Source organism: Danio aesculapii, chromosome 21, assembly GCF_903798145.1.
Source record: "Danio aesculapii chromosome 21, fDanAes4.1, whole genome shotgun sequence".
Taxonomy (NCBI): Eukaryota; Metazoa; Chordata; class Actinopteri; order Cypriniformes; family Danionidae; genus Danio; species Danio aesculapii.
Window position 1 is genome coordinate 10,684,287 of NC_079455.1, and position 22,177 is coordinate 10,706,463.

The 22,177-nt window shown below is 38.6% G+C and overlaps 1 protein-coding gene across 1 annotated transcript in view; it reads right to left on the bottom strand.

Annotated features, from left to right (window-relative positions):
• Positions 1–9,059: 9,059 nt before the first annotated feature.
• LOC130214921 (mitogen-activated protein kinase kinase kinase kinase 2-like) overlaps positions 9,060–22,177 on the bottom strand; it is a 43,440-nt gene continuing 30,322 nt past the window's right edge. Inside the window, 9 exon segments of the mRNA XM_056446797.1 lie at positions 9,060–9,466; positions 9,574–9,629; positions 10,541–10,611; positions 10,687–10,773; positions 13,822–13,890; positions 16,153–16,281; positions 16,284–16,326; positions 16,410–16,515; positions 16,592–16,648. Coding sequence (XP_056302772.1) covers positions 9,379–9,466; positions 9,574–9,629; positions 10,541–10,611; positions 10,687–10,773; positions 13,822–13,890; positions 16,153–16,281; positions 16,284–16,326; positions 16,410–16,515; positions 16,592–16,648 — 706 coding nt within the window. The 3' untranslated portion in view covers positions 9,060–9,378.

Below are 22,177 nucleotides of genomic sequence, written 5' to 3' on the forward strand. Positions count from 1 at the left end.
CCGTTCGGCCAAGAGGTTGAGCGCACGCCAGGCCCGCTGGGCACTCTTCTTTGGCCGATTCAACTTCAGTCTCTCGTACCGGCCAGGGTCCAAAAATACTAAACCTGATGCCCTCTCTCGGCTGTTCGAGGCTCCCAGTGAGGAGTCCCCAATTGGACCCATCCTCCCCGAGGGAGTGGTGGTTGGGTCCCTCTCCTGGGGCATCGAGCAGCAGGTAATTAAGGCCGGCCGAGGGATTGAGGTGCCAGAAGGGTGTCCGGAGGGTCGGCTGTTTGTGCCGGTTGCGCTGCGTCCCGAGGTCCTCCGGTGGGGGCATGCATCCAGGCTGGTTTGTCACCCAGGAATTTGGAGGTCACTGGCTGCCATCCGCCAGCGATTTTGGTGGCCCTCTCTAAGGCCGGACGTCAGGCAGTTTGTGTTGGCTTGCTCAGTTTGTGCCCAGAACAAGACTTCTAACCAAGCGCCTGTTGGTCTGCTCAAGCCCTTGCCCATTCCCTCTCGTCCATGGTCACACCTGGCCCTTGATTTTGTTTCTGGCCTTCCCCCCTCAAGAGGAAACACTGTCATCATGACTGTAGTAGACCGCTTTTCTAAAGCAGCCCATTTTATTCCTTTGCCCAAACTCCCCTCTGCCAAGGAAACAGCTCAAGCTATGGTTGACCATGTCTTCCGGATTCATGGCCTTCCGGTTGATGTGGTCTCTGATAGGGGACCACAGTTTGTTTCCCGGTTTTGGAGAGAGTTCTGTCGACAGATCGGAGCCTCACGAGTCTTTCTTCAGGATTTCACCCTCAGACCAATGGGCAATGTGAGCGAGCCAACCAGGATCTCGAAAGAACCCTCCGCTGCCTGACCTCCCAGAATCCTTGTTCCTGGAGCCACAGCTCTCATGGGTTGAATACGCCCATAATTCCCTGCCGGTAGCGTCTACAGGTATGTCCCCATTTCTCTGTTCCATGGGTTAACAACCTCCTTTGTTCCCCTCACAGGAACCTGACGCTGCAGTTCCGTCGGCCTTGGCCTTTGTCACGGTGCCGCCGCACCTGGATGAGGGCTAGGAGGTCTTGGCTCGGACCTCTAGACGACCAAAGCAGCAGCCGACCGTCATCGGACCTCCCCACTGAATATGTGTGGTCAGAAGGTATGGTTATCCACCAAGGACCTGCCTGTTAGAGTAGCCTCACGTAAATTGGCTCCCAGGTTCATTGGCCCATACCTCATCACCAAGTCTTGAGTCCGGTGGCAGTTCGGCTCAAGTTGCCTCCCACTCTAGGTTGGGTACACCCTGTTTTTCATGTATCCAGGGTTAAACCTGTGTTTAGATCTAGTCTTAACCCTGCTGTCTCTTCCCCTGCCCCCCCCCCCCCTTCTATCTAGTGGACTGGGAGGGTTATGGTCCTGAGGAGAGGAGTTGGATTCCGGCTCGGCATGTTCTGGATCGGGCATTGATTGTGGACACTGTCGCTGTCACCGGACGGTAGCTTCGCTGCATTTGTTTGGAGTTTAGATTCGCAATTTTCATTTTTATCAAAAACCTCCTCATTGACTAAATATTTATCTCTCCTACTAGGGGTGAACAATCCCTTAACGCGTTCATACAAACAAATCTACTTTTAAACGTTCTGTCTCTCGAGCATCCGCCTGGTCTTTGTAGCTTTAGCCTGCTAGCACCGCTGGTCAGCTAAAGCCGACCTCTTTCATTCACTTATTTTCTCACTTACTGGCTTTGCTCTTCACCTTGTACAATGTCGCTTGCGTGTCTGTCCTTGAGTGCAGGAGAAGCATCGATGGAGGCGCTGGAGCTGGAAGCAGTGGAGTCCCAGATTCGCTTCCTGGAGACGAAGTGAGAGGGCTCAGGGCTATGCTCTTAACCCGTACTCGCTCGTCTGAGGTAAGTGTTCGATACAACGACAATTCTCCTGCTTCATCCACCCCGCGTGCTTCTCTGTCCAGGCCCAGCGCACCGAGGACGCGGTTCACCCAGGCGTCGTTCACGCCGACACCTCGCTACCACGGCATCTGGGTGCAGCCGCGTAAGGTGCTTACCAGGTCCCGGGGCAGAACGTCTCCTCCTCCGGTGTTCGAGATCCCCACGGAGAACCGCTTCGCCCCTCTCCGCGAGACGGGTCGCGATGTGGCCATCATTGGCAACTCAATCGTGCGCCACGTCCGCTCCGCTTCCTCCAAAGGTAACAAAGTACGCACTTTCTGCTTCCCTGGTGCCCGAGTTAAGAATATTTCTGCACAGATACCTACTATCCTGAGCGCTGCCGAGAGCCTCAGTGCCGTCATCCTCCACGTAGGGACAAACGACACCGGGCTCCGGCAGACGGAGATCCTAAAGAAGGACTTCAGGTGCCTGATCGAGACGGTTCGACGCACCTCGCCCGCCACGCAGATCATCGTTTCTGGACTGCTTCCAACCTACCGCCGAGGAAATGAAAGGTTCAGTAGACTTTTTGCTTTTTGAATGAATGGCTATTAACATGGTGTGAAGAACAGAATTGCTCTTTGCCAATAACTGGAATCTTTTCTGGGAGCGTCCTAGGCTTTTTCACGCTGACGGGCTGCACCCCAGTCGAGCTGGAGCTGAACTCCTGTCAGACAACATCTCCAGAATACTTCGCTCTATCTGACTAGTAAGTAAAAACTCACAAAATTCACAATTTAGCCATACAAAGTCCTATTCGTCCCACATAAATAACAGTAATGCATACCTAGCTAACCCCATAGAGACTGTTTCTGTTCCTCGCATTATTAGATCAAGAAACAAACGTACTGTGTGCTCCAGAAATAATCTATTAAGAATTAAACCAGAAAACCCACTAAAAGTGAAAATACAAATTTCATGAAGCTTGGTCTCCTAAACATCAGGTCACTAGCACCTAAAGCACTTATCATAAATGAAATAATAACAGATAACAATCTTAATGCACTCTGTCTCACTGAAACCTGGCTGAAACAAAATGACTATATTAGCTTAAATGAAGCAACTCCTCCAGGATTCTTATATAAACATGAGGCTCGTCAAACTGGTCGTGGTGGTGGAGTTGTGTCAATCTTTAGTGATTTTTAATGTTAATCAGAAAAACAGACTTATGTTTAGCTCCTTTGAAGTATTAGCGCTTAATGTTGTCCTTCCAAACACTATGCAAAAACCTATGCTATCTCTCGCCCTTATCACTATATATAGACCCCAGGACCCTATGTCAATTTTCTAAGAGTTTTCTGATTTTATCTCTGACTTACTAGTTAAAACTGATAAAATACTAATTGTAGGAGACTTTAACATCCACATAGATGACGCTAACGACACATTAGGGCTCGCGTTTATGGATTTAATACTTTCACTAGGGATAAAGCAAAACGTTATTGGTCCAACCCATCGCCTAAAGCATACACTAGATCTAATTCTGTCTTATGGAATTGAGGTCCTTGATGTAGACATTATACCACAAAGTGATGATATTACAGACACTACCTCTTACTATATAAGCTGTGTTTACCTGAAATTAGCAGATCCGCTCCGATATATCGTCCTAGTAGAACTAATTGTTCCATCCACTAAAGATGAATTTATAAATAACTTACCTGATCTTTCTCTACTTCGAAATGCACCCGTAAACGCAAATGACCTTGATGTAGTAACCAGCAGTATGGATGCCATCTTTACTAGCACTCTAAATACTGTGGCACCCATCAAACTAAAAAAGGCTAGAGAGAATAAAACTACACCATGGTATAATAGTCATACCCGCGCTCTCAAACAGCAACCCCTGCCCTGGAACGTAAATGGAAAAAAACTAATTTAGAAGTCTTTAGAATTGCATACAAAAGACAGTATGTCCAGCTATAGGAGGGCTTTAAAATATGCCAGGGCTGCGCACCTCCGCAAACTGATAGAAAATAATCATAACAATCCTAGATTCTTATTTAACACCATTGCTAAATTAACCAATAATCAGTCATCTTTGGAACAAAACGTTCCACCGCAAATTAGTAGTGATGACTTCATGAATTTTTTCAGTGATAAAATAGAAGGCTTTAGACAGAAAATAGAAGATATTAAACTTTCTGCACCGCCTTATACTTCAGATCCAGTAAACACGCCACTGAATCTAAATAACCTACAGTGCTTTAAAATCATAGAACAGGAAGAGCTAGACAAAATTATAAATAGCTCTAAACCAGCTACGTGTATATTGGACCCAATTCCAACAAAGTTACTGAAAGAATTGCTACCTGTTCTTAACATTATCAACTCTTCTTATCTTTAGGCCATGTTCCAAATCCTTACAAGTTAGCTGTTATTAAACCTATTATTAAGAAACCACAACTGGACCCCAGTAACTTAGCTAATTATAGGCCTTTTTCAAATCTTCCATTTATATCTAAAATACTAGAAAAAGTTGTTTCTAGCCAATTATGCTCCTTTCTGCAGACGAACAATGTTTTTGAAGTGTTTCCGTCAGGTTTCAGAGCTCATCACAGTACAGAAACTGCATTAGTGAAAATAACCAAAGATTTACTCTTAGCTGCTGACCAAGGGTGCATCTCGCTATTAGTTCTACTCGATTTTAGTGCGCCATTTGACACCATTGACCATGGTATCCTTATTAATCGCTTAAAGTCTACAGGTGTCCAGGGACAGGCCCTACAATGGTTTAAGTCATACTTAGCTGACCGTTACCAGTTTGTGAATATTAATGGACAGCCTTCACAAGTCAGCCCAGTAAAATATGGGGTGCCTCAAGGATCAGTTTTAGGCCCTTTGCTGTTTACAATATACATGCTACCCCTGGGAGACATTATTAGAAGACATGGGATCAGCTTTCACTGCTATGCAGATGATACTCAAATATATTTCAACTAACCTGATGAGACGTCTAAACTGTCCAAGCTAACTGAGTGTATTAAAGATGTTAAAGACTGGATGACCAAAAATTATCTTCTCTTAAACTCAGACAAAACAGAATTATTACTTATTGGGCCTAAATCCTGTACACAGCAGATCTCACAACTCGACCTACAATTAGAGGGATACAAAGTTAGTGTTAGCTCTACTATAAAAGATTTGGGTGTCATATTAGACAGCAATTTAACTTTTAAAAATCATATATCCCATGTCACAAAAACTGCTTTCTTTCATCTGAGAAATATCGCTAAGTTACGAAGTATGTTATCCATCTCAGATGCAGAAAATCTAGTCCATGCTTTTATGACTTCTAGGCTGGACTACTGTAATGCACTGTTTGCTGGCTGCCCAGCATCCTCTATTAACAAACTTCAATTAGTACAAAATGCAGCTGCCAGAGTTCTTACCAGGTCTAGAAAATTTGATCACATCACCCCAATTTTATCCTCCCTACACTGGCTGCCTGTTAAGTTTCGTATTGAATTTAAAATATTGCTTCTTACATATAAAGCTTTAAATAATCTAGCTCCTGTTTATCTAACCAATCTTCTGTCTCGCTACAATCCAACTCGCTCTTTAAGGTCTCAAAACTTAGGGCTTCTGGTAGTACCTAGAATAGCAAAGTCGAGTAAAGGAGGTCGAGCCTTCTCATTTATAGCTCCTAAACTCTGGAATAGCCTTCCTGATAACGTCCGAGGCTCAGACACACTCTCCCAATTCAAAACTAGATTAAAGACCTATCTGTTCAGTAAAGCATACACTCCGTGCACCACTTAGCGGGCTTCCACACAGGTTTCTGCACCTTGTTTATATACACTATGAACAGCAGCTACGCTAATTATCTCTTTATTCTCCATTTCCACCTGGGATACTCTTCCCGAGGCCCTCAGACTATGCAGAGTCACTGATTCGATCCAAGACCAACGACGAGATGATCCCAAGGTTTCCATATCCTGGACCAGGCCGTATCCTGAGCAGCTAATGTGATGGTCATGGAAGAGTGGAGAACATGAGACTGATTCCTGTGACGCTCCAGAGACAGACGAGTCTTCGCTGAGGCCAGCTTCCAGCCTCCGCCACTGAGACTGCAGCTCTGCACAAGACGTTTGGCCAGCGGAGAAATTAAAATGATCGTGCCCAACTGAGCCTGGTTTCTTTCAAGGTTTTTTTTTTTCTTCACTTCCGCCATTAGTGAAGTTTTTTTTTTTTTTCTCTCCGCTGTCGCCACTGGCTTGCATGGTTCAGGATCTATAGAGCTGCGCATCGTTGGATTTGCCCTTCAATATTTGGACTCTCAGTAGTGATTATTAAACCGAACTGAACTGAATTGAATTGATTTTCACCGACGACGGGGTAAGCCCTCCCCTGAGGTGCCAGGTGGCGCTCCTAGGGGTGGGGGTACTGTCTTGGTCTGTCACCTGCATGTTGTCGTCACGTTCATTTGTTTTGTTTTCTCAAACAAATATGTTATTTTGACAGCTCGCCATGTGCCGCTGTCTCACCCCACCCACTTGTCATTCTACTCATTAGTTCATTCATACCTGCCTGTAGTTTACCTTCATTAGTCTTCCTATTTATTCCTCTCATTCTCACTGTCCTGTACCTTATCGTTCGCATGTCTTACCTTACGATCCTGTTTTATAAAATCTTGTGCTGTCTCGTCCCGTTTCTGTTAGGTGCCAGTCTTTAATGTTTGCCTTGGATTCCGCCTTTTTTCTCCTAAAGCTGCAGTCACACTGGGCTTTTCCTCCCATAGACTTCCATTCATACGCACGCGAATGCGTCAGACCGGAAACGCAGGGTCATGCGTCAAGTTTCGCATGTCGCTGTGGTGCAAAGTTCAAGCTTGGTGAACTCTGACCTGCGAAATCGCACCACTTGACTGCGTGAGACCAATCGAGGATCAAACAGGACCTCTCTGGACAGAAATTTAAAACATGGAGCAATCGCTTGCTTTTTTAAATATCTAATCATCTTGTTTAATCCCGCCCCTTTTCGCAGTGCCGCACGACAGAATTTCGCACACACAAAGCCCGGTGTGACCGCAGCTTGAGTCAGACCGTCCTGCTGCTGATCAGCCGCGGCTTCCTCACCTCTCCGCACTTCCTGCTGTAGTCCCCCTCTACCGCCCACCAGCAATTGTCCTCTCCAGCCGACATTCACTCCACCTGCTCTCTTGTCCTGGCTGCGGCGCACCGGCATTAACCCCTTTCTGGCTGACGGTTTGGATTGCGCCTCCCTCTGGAACAGTTTTGCTTTCACTTTCTTTTGCATTGACTTTATTTATTGACGGCTTGGACTGCCGTGCGCCTCCTGTTGGGACAGGTGGTAGTGCATTTAGTTTTCTTTTGCTTTAACACTATTTATTGGCGTACTAGACTGCCGTCTGCCATCCTTGGTTTTTATATTCTTTTATTTTTGCCTGGAGATTTTTTTTTTATCCCTCTGTGGGTTTTCCAGCCCTCTCGGCTGGAGGTTTTGTTATTGCCCAGTCAGCTAGATAAATAATTATATTTTGACCTGCACCTGAATCCTCTTGCCTTCTTCCCTGACACATATTATGTTTGGTTTTATTGTTTGCTCCTGAATATATTGTTTAAACCATTGTTGACCATTGGCAATTAAACTCCTAGCATTCCACTGTAAAATGGAGGACACTTGCAAGATGAAATAACTTATAAAAGAAAGAGCGCCGACTAGTGTCGCGACTTAGACCGACCATTGCAAGATAATATTGGGGAAACGCTGCAAAGCACAATAATATCCAGCTGCACTTGTCCCCAGACCCACACACGTTTCAGGCACACACAATCCAGCACACACGATCTCGGCAAACCATAGATGGTTACGAAGGTAGTTAATGTTATTAACGTTTTCTCGGACATCGTCATCAATCTATTTTTATTGTCATAAATAGCGTAATAATAATAGTGTATACTATTTCACAAATAATGCGATGGTGACGGCGAATGGAATAGTTTTCAATCAGTCATCATAGATGATCAGTCATTATTATCTGACAGAGTCAGCAGATACTTGTATGCTGGCATTGCTAACACATTTTTTCAGAAATATATAAACGATCTAAATTGAACAGAATTATTTAAAATATAATGGACTCATTATATTGAAGGAAATAATAGCAAGTTAATATGTATAGACCATTTAAGGGGTGTAAACAAAACTAATGGTCCCAATGTACTTCCTGTTTTACATTTTTAAATTCTATAGCTTCCGAAAATCCAAAAAGAGCCTCACGTTATGATAGCTATTTTAACATTAAGTTATGATTGAATTGTCTCTTGTTACAGTTCTGAATAACAAGTTTTTATATTGTTTCTATAGTGTTTTTAAACCAAAGCACTGATAATTTGTGGTAATTATAGTTGCAACAAATATAGTAATACAAACAAATTCACTGTTAATAAAAAAATTCTATTACTATAAAAAAAATTATTAACTATAGTAATTCATTTTAATGTGACACATTATTGTTTGTTTTTTATATTTTACTATAAAACGATTTTAAATAAGTATGACAATATTAAGATCCTGAATTAATTTATTACACTTAATCCTACAATTAGACGGTCTATTATGCTTTCTTTGTATGTGAATATGTGAATAAAGTCATAAGTGTTTAACTAATTTTATTTTATTTACATAATTTGAGTTCCAAACCTGCGCAGATTTTAAAATGATTGTTACAATATAATAATGACATAATGACTGAAATGGGAAACCCTATAAACTGATAAACTGGTGATAATGCCCCTAAGGAATTAGTCATCGTTAAACAAGTAAAAAATAGAAGAAGACTGATCTGTCATTAACCATATATCGTTTGCCTAGATTGTGTGTGCTAGACTGTGGTTTGCCTGAAACGTGTGTGGGTCTGCAGCTGGATATATCTCGCACAGTAGACTGTACTGTGTAAATATTCACAAGACTTGAACAGGAAACAAGTATTCATAAATATACCATTGTCGTTCATATTTGTTTAATTTTTCGTCAACTTTTGAATTTTACAGAAATGATCATGATTCATAAAATTCTGCCAACTTGTTTACTGACTGAAACACAGCACCAAACAAGTCAATATTATAATATAAAATGTACTAAAACTAACAGACTGATTGGCGTTTAAAAAAAAATCTCAGTAGTACAGTCAGTCACCTATAACAGCTTGTTTCATAAGTTATTTCAAACTATAGTGTAGGTACACAGCTCATATTCTCTCATGGTTAATTCCAGAGCCGTCAAATCTGCTCCAAATCCAGTCTTTAGTCCTCAAAGGCTCTGTGGAACATGACTCCTCAAAAAATCTGTAGAACTGGTGTACATAACTCTACGTCTTGCTCTGTTCCTGAAATTTTTGGAACGGATGACACTACCCTTTCAGTGGAGAAGGACGGACTATTGTAGTGTTTCCATCTCTGAACTTTCTCAGCATCTCAGACCCCTCAGTAGCTGCTTTCATGCCCTGTGAGTATGTATAGGTTGCTCATGGCAGACGGATCATCTGTAGGAGTACTTTGCAAAATAATATCCCTGTAGTAAGATGATATTGTTATAAAAAAAGGTAAGATGATATTGTTATAAGGTTTTATTCTAAAGTCAAACATGTTGATACAATAAACGAGAGTAGTAAAACATACCTAGATGTTCCCAAAACTTGAAAAACTCTACTTTTATCTGTGATCTCCTGTGTAACCTGCAATTAAAAGGAAACATAATTATGGTGACTTGAGAAATCTGTATACAACAAAACTGTTATACTACATAACTTAATATTCTTCTTCTTCTTCTGAAGCCAATTTCTATATGCATCTCTTCCTAGACGGTTCATACTACAACCACCAAACTTACTCCAGACATCCAAACTGGTCTGACTCAGGTTGCTATATCTTTTCCAACTGATCCGACTTACAATTTTCTGAAAACTGACCCAGAAAAATCAGAAAAGTCCCATTGACTTAACATTGGACCAAACTTTGTGACCTCATAACTTTACGCCAAACTGTCATACAGACTTAAGTTTGGGCTCATTTAACTCAGACTACCAATCTGCCAATCACTGATGACCTCTCAACTTACTAGCTACTTCCTAGCAACCACTTACCGCATGCTAGCAACTGTCCCATAGACTTCCATTGTAAAAAAAAACTGCCATTGACTTTACATTGGACATAATAACATACCAACTCATACTAACAATATACTGATCCATACGAGAAACATACTTGAGACTTACCAATTCATTCTACCAATCTTAGCAACCACCTAGCAACACCTTAGCAATCCATACTAGACACATGCTAACATATATGTATATAACTTCTTAAAAACTACTTCAGCTATTTAAACTTTAAAACTACTTCAAACTTTCAGATGATGCTTTCTTAAGACATAATAATGTTTGTCCATAAACTTTACTTTTTTAGTTCCTTCTTTAATCTTCTAGTGAATTAAGCTATTATTGTTATACCTATAAACCCCTGTATACACAACTCCTTAACATTTCTGATTTTGATTGCAATGCAATAAATTTGTAAAGCTGCTTTGAAACAATAATTATTTTGAAAAGCGCTATCCAAATAACCTTGAACTGAATTATAGGTTTACCTCATTAGTTTGTAAACTCTTTCCTTTTAGACCATGCTTCCAGAAGACAAGAACACTGTCCTGAAGGCACACTGCAAAGACAAACAGATTAGCATAAAATGCAACAAAAGATGTAAATATAATGGCTACAGTCAAACAGGACTTACCCAGTTTGTGAATGGAAAACTCAAAATCTAGTTCAGGGGTCTTCTGATGGCTCATGCATGCCTGCAAATTAACAACCTTCACAGTGTCTGAAACAGAATGGTTTGTTGGATTGTAAAAACAAACAAATACAGAGCTGATAGCAATCCATAAAAAATGGAAATTGATGAAGCAAGACAATACTTTGCAAGAATATTGAGTTAGGTTTATGAAAAATTTAACATTGAAAAATGTTATTTAACATGAAAAGGCCATCTACATCACCGCAACGATATAAAAAGGCCCCACTGGTGTGTATCATGTGGTATTATATAATTCATATGTTATTCGTTTAGTCATAAATAAATAAAAACTGTAAAAATTGTACAATAAAAAATAAATAATACAAAACCAAGATAAATATGTATAAATAAATATTTCTAAGAACAAATCATTTAATAGGATTTTTTCTTATCTGTATTCAGGGTTCCCAGTCTAAGTCAAATGTCAAATTCCCTACCTTTTGCCTGATATTTAATGACTAAAAATAAATTTTCATGACCTTTAATGAGCACTGAGTGGGCAAAATAATAATATGTCTTTAATCGGGTGTTGTTATCATGTCACATCATGTTAGGTCTGAAAAAAAGATGGGACTGGAAATTAGATTGAATTGACTTTAATTCAAAGGGCTCTTCTTAACCCTTAGTCCTATTGGGAATGTTTTCATCCACTCTAGGTTGATTTTGAGCCTGAATTGGTCCATAACTTTTACTCTATTTCAGCTAGCAGAATGATTTTTGGTGACAAATCGTATTTTGACACATATTTTGAGGAAATGCTTTGAATTAAAAAAACCTCAAAGATACACTCTGGCAAATGTACTACCCCTTTTGTTATGTTCGGGATGAAACATCTACTGAATTAAACTGCTGTAAAAATACATCAAATCAGCAATTCTTATTTTGCATAAATCTGTTGATTATGGAAGCTGGTTCCCGCCACAGAATAAAATAATTAAAAAATAAATACAATGTAAAAAAAATTATAAAGTCAGAATTGCAAGTTACAAAGTCTGAATTCTGAGTTGTAAAGTCAGAATTGTGAGTTATAAAGTCCGAATTCTGAGTTATAAAGTCAGAATTGAGTTATTAAGTCAGAATAGCGAGTTCTAAAGTCAGAATTGCGTCTTAAGTCAGAATCGCAAGTATAAGTTAGATTGTGAGTTAATAAGTCTGAATTCTGAGTTATAAAGTTAGAATTGCGAGTTATAAAGTCTGAATTGTGAGTTATAAAGTCAGAATTGCGTGTTAAGTCAGAATTGCAAGTTAAGTCAGAATTGTGAGTTATAAAGTCATAATTCTGAGTTTATAAGTCTGAATTGGGAGTTATAAAGTCAGAATAGCGAGTTATAAAGTCAAGAATTCTGAGTTATTATGTCAAAATTCTGAGTTATTAGTCAGAGTTCCGAGTTAAGTCAGAATTGCGAGTTATAAGAGTTTCCTGTTATGGCGATCTGACCATAAATTGAGTGTTAAAGACTCTTTCTTTCGGTTCTCTGCTTGTGATCTGGTTTGGATTCGCAGCCCAGTTTTCCCAATAAAGGAGGAGAACAGTATTTGGTTGACACTTTCTACTGAACTGAAATATGAACTAATACAGCCCTTCTAATTTTAGCCCTTTATAATGTCTATGTATATGTCTGCAGCTCCCAAGTACACCACATGAGGGCACTTCTTGCAATATGAAACAAATAACAGCTGCCAACAAAATGTAATCATATCATTTTTTGACATATAATAGATAAATAATAAGTCTTGATCAAAACTACTAAATTGCTTATAAAATTACAGGATTGTAACTCTTTAATTGCCCAAATTCATAAATCATGTCACTGATTTGGTGAAAAAAACACACAAAATGACATATTTTTAATATAAAAATTAATTATGGCCTGCATTTTGGACTGTTCTTTGAATGTGAAACAACATTGCCTTTGATACATTTTTATTTGATTAATTTTCATTTTTTTCCTCTTTAATTACTGTTGGTGGCTGTTTTTGTCACATGACTTCTATTATAACCACATTGTTTGATTGCAAAACCATGACACCATATAATCAAACATTTTTGATTGTTGGTTGTTTGCCTATTGGGAAGAGGTTAAAATTGTCATTTTTATTGTTGATGATTACTTGGCACCATTAACCCTTTAGACTAAAACAAAAGCTTAGTTTCTGGATTTTATATGGAGTATAACAGCAAATTAAAATGTGTGTATGTGTGTGTGAAAGTGTGAGGAGTGACCTTTACACACCTTAATGCATCTGAGAAAATCAAAATATGCATCTCATCTCTCAGAACTACATGGAGCAACAAAAACAAAGACTGTGTATTTATGCACCATCAAATCTGGTTATAATGGAAGTCAATGGGGCAAAAACAGCCCCCAACTGTAAATTAGGGAGAAAAATTAAAATCTAACAGTGCATCTTATTGTTGCAGTTATTGTTGATATTAATCATTCACATGAGATAAAAGGAAAAAAAAATCCAGTCTACAACTACTTTTTATATTGAAAATACATCATTTTGTATGTTTTTTATTTATTTAGTTTTTTACCAAATTAGTGACATAATTTGTGAACTTGGCAATTAAAGAGTTAATATCCAGTAATTTTCTAATCAATTGAGTAGTTTTGATCAGGACTAAGGTTGATTAACAGATTCATGCAAAAAAGAATGAAAAAATATTTAGTTTAATCCAGTGGATGTTTTCATCCAGAACATAACAAAAGGGTAGTCAATTTGAACAGCTCACAAAGGGTTAATCCTCTCAAATATACTATACCATTAATTAATACTTTAAATAATTATTCTTTTACACCATTCTAAGACTTTAAATACGTGACTAAATAATGGTTGGAGAGTCAAAAAAGATCAAAAAAAGAATCCCTGACTTTCAATGTCTGGAACAGACCTTTAAAATTTCATGACATTCCAGAAATTTCATGACCCATGGAAACTCTATGTATTTCATACACTACAATAAAATGAAATAAAAATTTACTTATATGAATAAAATATGACTTTCTAAACCAATGTAAAGATACATACAAACACAAAAAATAATTCAGTGAAAACTTTAAGCATTTTTACTTTCCAGTGCGACAAGAACTGTGTCCCTGTCAAGCTGAATCACTTGCTTGACCTCCAAATTCTCACCATCTGCAAAGTCACATAACTTCAGTAAGATAAAACACAACTCATCAGTCTACAGTGCATCAGAAAGTATCATAGCGCTTAACTTTTTGCCACATTTTTTTATGTTACAGCCTTATTCCAAATGGATTAAATTAAATTATTTCCTCAAAATTCTACACAGAATACCCAATTCTACACACAATTTATAAAAATAAAAAACCTGAAAAATCACATGTACATAAGCAGGGCCGGCACAACCATAGAGGCAATACTTTGCTCAATACTTTGTTGATGCACCTTAAGCAGCAATTACAGCCTCAAGTGTTTTTGAATATGATGCCACAAGCTTGGCACACCTGTCTTTGGGAATTTTGGCCCATTCCTCTTTGCAGTACCTCTCAAGCTCTATAAGGTTGGATGGGAAGCGACGGTGCACAGCCGTTTTCAGATCTCTCCAGAGATGCTCAATAGGACTAAGGTTTGGGCATTGATATTTTGGCAGTGTGCTTTGGGTCATTGTCATGCTGGAAGATCAACTGTCACCACAGTCCGAGGTCAGGCGCACTCTGAACAAGTTATCAGTCAGGATGACTCTGTACATTGCTGCATTCATCTTTCCCTCTATCCTGGCCAGTCTTCCAGTACCTGCTGCTGAAAAATGGTAGTAGCCTGGTGATGAGCGGTGCATGGTTTTTCTCCAAATGTAGTGCTTGGAATTCACCCAAAAGATTTAAATTTTAGTCTCCTCAGACCAGAGAATTTTGTTTCTTATGGTCTAAGAGTCCTTCAGATGCCTTTTGGCAAATTCCAGGGGGGAGTGGCTTCCGTCTGGCCACTCTACCATCCAGGCCTGATTGGTGGATTGCTGCACAGATGGTTGTCCTTCTGAAAGGTTCTCCTCTCTCTACAGAAGAACACTGGAGCTCAGACAGAGTGACCATCGGGTTATTGATCACCTCCCTGACTAAGGTTCTTCTCCCCCGATCACTCAGCTTAGATGACCAACCAGCTCTAGGAAGAGTCCTGGTGGTTCCAAACATCTTCCACTTACGGATGATGGAGGCCACTGTGCTCATTGGAACTTTCAGAGCAGCAGAAATTTTTTTGTAACCTTCCCCAGCCTTGTGCCTCGAGACAATCCTGTCTCAGAGGTCTACAGACAATTCCTTTGGCTTCATGCTTCCTTTGTCTTCATGCTTGGTTTGTGCTTTGACATGTAGTGTCAACCCTGGGACCTTATATAGACAGGTGTATGACTTTTCAAATCATGTCCAATCAACTGAATTTACCACAGGTAAACTCCAATTGAGCTGCTGAAACATCTCAAGACTAATCAGTGGAAACAGAATGTACCTGAGCTCAATTTAGAGCATCACAGCAAAGGTTGTGAATACTTAGGTACATGTGATTTTTCAGGTTTTTTATTTTTATTAAATTTGCAACAATTTCAAAAAATCTTTTTTTCACATTGTCATTATGGGGTATTGTGTGTAGAATTTTGAGCCAATAAATGTCCTTAATCCATTTTGGAATAAGGCTGTAACATAAAAAAATGTGGAAAAAGTGAAGCGCTATGAATACTTTCTGGATGCACTGTATGTCATTGTAGCACTGCAAATGATGTAGTACACCAAGATACATCATAATTAGGATAACAATAGTAATTTAGATAATATAAGTATTTTTAGAAGTTTTCTGTGCTTACCAAGAATATATGCAGAGCTAGTGTTTCCTCCCATACCAATAAACATCCGGTAAATGTTTAATGCGATTTTTTATTCTATACGGTATATAAAATATAATCAGTTAAATAGACTTAAATAGCATTCATTTAGTTGTTCAAGTGTAAAACAAGATGAAAAGCCTTTTACACGCACGTGCCATAAGGATCAGCAGGAGTGTGCAGAAACTCCATTAAAAATACTGCGTTAAAATAAATGTTCATATTTTAAAGGCATGGCATGGGAAAATGAAATTTAATGCAGTGCTGCTTGTACATTCTGATACCCACTTCATATCGTATATATCAACCAGGCAGTGAAGATCATTGATTTTTAAAGTAAACAGACCTTAAGATTGCGCCAATTTTATAACGGCATACAGTTCACCAGAAGCGCTTGACCCAGGTTACTGAAAATTAAAAGTCCTTCTGCATATACCCTATTTACTTAATTCAAACACAATGTAAGATTGTGAAATATTTTTACAATTAAAATGTACATTTATCCAATTCAAAACATTGTTTAAAAAAGTATTTTGAGTTTAATTCTTAGCATTGTTCAACACCTGGCAGGCTCTGTGGTGTGTCATCCAGATGGATGATGTCAAAGTGCATCTGTCCAGAGATTTCTTTTTGGTGGGGATAACTTCTCACCCCTACACAGACCTGTGGCAGCTCCTTAGTTTCCTGCACAGTAGTTCAAAGATAGGCAGGGACTCTGGCAGACTCAGAGCAATGTGCTGATAGACAAAGAGACAGTCAAGTTATGTAAAAGCATATGTGATTTTAAACATTATCATTAACCTTATGTCTTTTTTCTCACCTTAAGCTGCATGAACTTCTGCAAAGGTTCATACCACATGAGAAGAACCAATCCAGTGGGCACAGCGGCACATAGGAAAACGCTGTCATTGTAGGGGTTCGTACTTGAAGCAAAGAAAAAAACATCAAGATGTGCACAAAATGCTCAGAGAATGAGTACAAATCCTACAGTGGTCCTCACCCACACTGCATCTTCTACAGCCCTTGGTGTCTGGGATTTTTACTGACATAGCATACTTCCTAGAGAAAGAAGTGAATTGATACCATGAGAAAGCCAACATACTGTTATACTACATAAACATATTATTCTTCCGTCTTCTTCTTCTTAGACTATTTTAAGAATGCATCTCCTCATAGACCGTTCATACTACACCCACCAAACTAACTCCAAACCTCCAAACTATACTGAATTAAGTTGCTATATCTTTTCCAACTGATCTGACATATGGTTTTACGAAAACTGACCCGGAAAATTCCGGAAAAGTCATATTGACTTAACATTGGACCAAAGTTGTGACCTCATAACTTTGCACCAGACTGTCATACAGACTTAAGTTTGGGCTCATTTAACTCAGACTACCAATCTGCCGATCACTGATGACCTTTCAACTTACTAGCCACACCCTAGCAACTGTCCCATAGACTTCCATTGTAAAAAAAACTGCCATTGACTTTACATTGGACATACTAACAATATACTAATCCATACTAGAAGCATACTAACAACATACTAACATACTAATCATACTAGCAAACATGCAAATTCATAATATATACATACTGGCAACATGCTAGTTCATACTAAATTCATGTTAACAACATGCTAGTTTATACTAGAAACATGCTAGCAACATGCTAATTCATACTAGAACCATGCTAATAACATGCTAATTTATGCTAAAACATGCTAGCAACATGCTAATTCATACTAGAACTATGCTAGTTTATGTTAGCAACTACTCAGAACACCTTAGCAACCACCAAGCAACGTCTTAGCAACCAACTAGCAACCACTCAGAACACCCTAGCAACAAGCTAGCAACACCTAGCTTACCAACAACCTAGAAAACCTTAGCAACCACCTAGCAATGCCTTAGCAACCACTCAGAACACCATAGCAATGCCTTAGCAACAACTTAGCAATGCCTTAGCAGCCACCTAGCAATGCCTTAGCTACAACCTAGCAACACCTTAGCAACCACCTAGCAATGGCATAGCAACAGCCTAGCAACCACTCAGAACACCCTAGCAACCACCTAGCAACACCTTAGCAATGACCTAAAACACCTTAGCAACCGCCTTGCAAACGCCTAGCAACACCTTAGTAACCACCTAGCAACATCTTAGCAACCACCTAGCAATGCCTTAACAACCGTCTAGCAACCACTCAGAACACACTAGCAATTACCTAGCAAGACCTTCGCAATGACCTAGCAAAACGCCCAGCAACACCTTAACAAACACCCAGAATACCCTAGCAACTGCCTAGCAACCACATAAAACACCCTCGCAACGCCTTAGCAACTACTCAAAACACCCTAGCAACTGCATAGCAACAACTTGCAATCGCCTAGCAATGCCTTAACAACCACTCAGAACAACCTAGCAACTGCCTAGCAACACCCAAGCAACCACTCTGAATACCTTAGCAACTATTCAGTACACCCTAGCAACCACTTAGCGACACCTTAGTAACTACTCAGAACACCCTAGCAACAGCCTAGCAAGAAACATGCCAATTTATACTAGAAACATGTTAACCTATTTGCAGTTATAACTGTTTCCAACTTCTTAAAAACTACTTCTATTAACATTTAAACCACTTCATACAAAACCATCCATATACAAAAACAGTTTGTAAAATCCAGCTACTCTGTTTCGAGCAAGAAAAATTGCTCCCTTAAGGACCATACAGTAACACTTTATTTCGATGGTCCGTTTGGATATTAGTAGACTGTTTGCTTAATATCTACAGACATTTAACTGACAATAAGAAACTTTGCAAGTACATGACAACTTACATTATCCTTAACCCTAACCCCAACCTAACAGTCAACGTATAATTAAACAGACCATCAAATAAAGTGTGACCGACCATAAGAAGGACATTACAGAATTGGCCAAACATACCACCTTCCAGGACCACTTGCTCCATGTATTTTAGTAAGCCTGTACATACAGTATATGGTCCTCAATGGATTTTATACTTTTTATGGATTTTTTACTGAGCTGTTTATTTGGGCTACTCTGGTTGTACTTAAAGAATATTAACAATAACAAATATATATATATATATATATATATATATATATATATATATATATATATATATATATATATATATATATATATATATATATATATATATATATATATATATATATATATATATTTATTTATTTATTTATTATTATTATTTTTTTATTATTTTTTTTTAAATGACTGCCTCTTTTAATTTGGATTTATATGGTCACACTTTATTTTGCTGATCAGTTTGTTGAATGTAAAAGTTACATTGCATCTACATGCCTACTAATTCTAATTAGATTATAAATAGACTGTTAGGTTGGGATTAGGGTTAGGGTTAGTGTAAGTTGACATGTACTTGCAAAGTTTCTTATAGTCAGTTAAATGTCTGTTTAGCAGCAGAATCGGCAGATATTAAGTGGACAGTCTACTAATACTCAAATGGACCATCAAAATAAAGTGTTACCATTTATATTATCTTGAACACACAACAATCACCACAAATAATGTAGTTAAGGCACAATGTATGTATATTTATCACAAAACAAAATGCATAACACAACTGCCTCTGTTTTTCTGCATTTTTTTTTTTTTGGAAGGTATTAATATGCGTTTCAGGCAATATGTGTAAATATTTATAAAGTAAAGATCATCAGAGTATATGTCTAATAAGATGAAATCTAAAACAAAGTCATCTTTTTCAGTTTTTTTTAATAAAGAAATTTAGCCCTTATAAAGTGTTAAGTAGTAAAAAGCTTGTACGATAACTAGCTACTGCCAGTATATTCGCAAACATGCTGCCTGAGAATATAACACCCTGCAGTTGGAAACATAAAATGTAAAACACAGGTGGAACTGTGGTGGCGGAGGGTATCCAACAAGTTGAATGTTGGAGGGCAAGCTCTTTGTGCTCAATTGACCCTTCGCTAAGCCACACCCAAAAACCGCCACCCACCAATCATGGCTTAGCAACCGTAGCTACGCGCAGGGGCTCTGCCAAGCTTTTGAGCGAGGGAAGCAGGCCAACGCGTTGTGAATATGGATTGAGAAAATCTGACACCCGGTATCCTTAAAGTTTGGACAGGGTGGCGGAATTTTTTCCCTCTTCAAAACCAAAAACTCAAGAGGAGAAATGGCAGCGTGGATCCAGCTGTGTGAGGGGCAGAGATAAGGAGCGGAGATAAGTTGGTTTTGTTTTGATATTCCTGACACATTTAGTGATAGACCGACAGCAATATATCACACACCTCTTACTCTAAACAGATCTAAACTGAGTTTCCTACAAAAACACAAAGCAGGTTATGTTTCATATCTGTCTTTTTCTTTTTTCCCCGCTCGATATTATGAGCACTGCTCCGTTTAAGCCTTCGCCATAGTAACTTAGTCATACTAATAGCGAATAGGTCATAATGAGTTATTGATTCGGAAAATACGAATCTGCGAATCTGTTGCTAACTTTACTGAACTTCATATTTCCATCTATTTTAAGCTATGAATATTTGAAATTACAAATCAACAGAACAAAACAGAGATGTGATCACAAACTGAGCACTTGGAATCTGTATACTTTACCAGCAGCTGTTTTTCATTAATTTATAAAGAGCACTCAAACATACTGACTGTAATAGGTAACTTACTGTACATTGTTATGGGTCAGTGATGCAAATATTCGGCATAAGTCCATCAATTTCCCCTTTCTGGCTGCTCTTATTATGAATGAACTATGTAAAGCACCGTCCATGTGTGTTTCCTCGTCGGTTAGTAACGCTATATTTCATTGCACAACACTAGTCTATCACGCTTTTTGGCTAAAAATAGAGAAATCACGGTTTAATTTGTTATTATTAGGTTATTTTAAATTTCATCTCTCCTGCTATGCATGAACTAAGCTGTTGAATGGTTAGCATATGAGGCAACTAGGCTAAGCTAGTTTAAATTTTCATTGAATTATTCTCTAATCGGTTGCCTATTATGTCGTGAATATACCCCTGTAATGCATACTGCAGTCCTTTTTTGTCTGGCGTTCTCGGATATCTCACCTGTTTGCCAAAAATAACATTATATCCTGGGCAATTTCTGACACTGGCGCATACACATTGTAAAAGCCGTGCCAGGCATGAAAGCTTGACAGGCGTTGCAACAGTAACTAAGGATGGCGGGGCTTAGCGAAGGGTCAATTTTAACAATCTAAGCACAAAAGCACTAACGGTGTGTTCGAATCCACTTTTGCTATTTTAATGACAAAAAAATACACTCTGCGCCCTGGTGCATGGTGTAACAGGGTTGTGCTTATTCTCTTAATGAGTTATGAGTGTGTTTCACTCAGAGTCTCATCTCCCACCCTCTTTAGGAGTCAGTTGCATCGCGCCATAGCGCATTTGCTATTTACATGGCGGACTTTGTAAGTAGAAAAACTGAATGCTTTAGCGAGAAAACAGTTAAACAGACCATCTGCGCCTCTTTACTTTTACTCTTTACTTTACTCCTTACCTTTGTGGTGTAAGGAAATGGCGGAAACTCATTATTAGCCTACAAGTTTAATTTAGTTTGTTAAGCGCAAATATTTGTTTCAAAACAATTTCTAAATTCAGTTCTAATTTCCAGCAAACAAATAAATGAAAAAAAAATAATGACATGTGGTCAAACAACTAATATCTAGGCCTGTCACAATAATCAATATATCGACTAACGCACAACACATGGACATGACATCATTCATTTTTGGTGAAGCAATATATATCGCCCATACATAAAAACCAATTCTAGCAACATTTTAGCTGATTGTGCAGGCTCTCAATCTCTATTGGAGGTTTTGGTGTCAGTATGGTTAAAAAACACTATAGTATTTACTATTAATTATTGAAGTATATTTTCCATGTGGGTGTCTGACAACTTAGATCACATAGATCTGGTAGCAGATTTAGCAGCCTCTGTTACTTTTTACATTGCACTTTTTTGTTAACATTTATCGATTATTTATTTAGGATATGCGTTTTCACATTCTGATGCCAAAGCCTAATTTTTAAATCGTTGAAATGACTATAATTAAATTAAACATTCTTGAAGAATAAAATATAATGTGTTCTTTGGAAGAGTGTACTTGCATTATGATGCTATTATATTGTCATTCTGGCATTATATAATGATCAGTGGAGTCCTAAAATGACAATAATATCATTTATCGAAATATATTTTAATGCAATATATCGTGCAACAAAAAATAGATATTGTGACAGGCCTTGTTATATCCAAACAAACATCCTGTTCTTATGCTAAACCCGGCAGGCAGTTTTATTAAAACAAACATAAATATGCATTTTCCCAATGATGGGTTGCAGTTGGAAGGGCATCCGCTGTGTAAAACATAAGCTGGATAGGTTGGCGGTTCATTCTGTTGTGGCGACCCCAGATTAATAAAGGGACTAAGCCAAAAAAAAAAAGAATAAATAAATAAATATGTATATAATAAATACTACTACTACTAATAATAATAACATTATACAAATACAAATTGTCATGGAT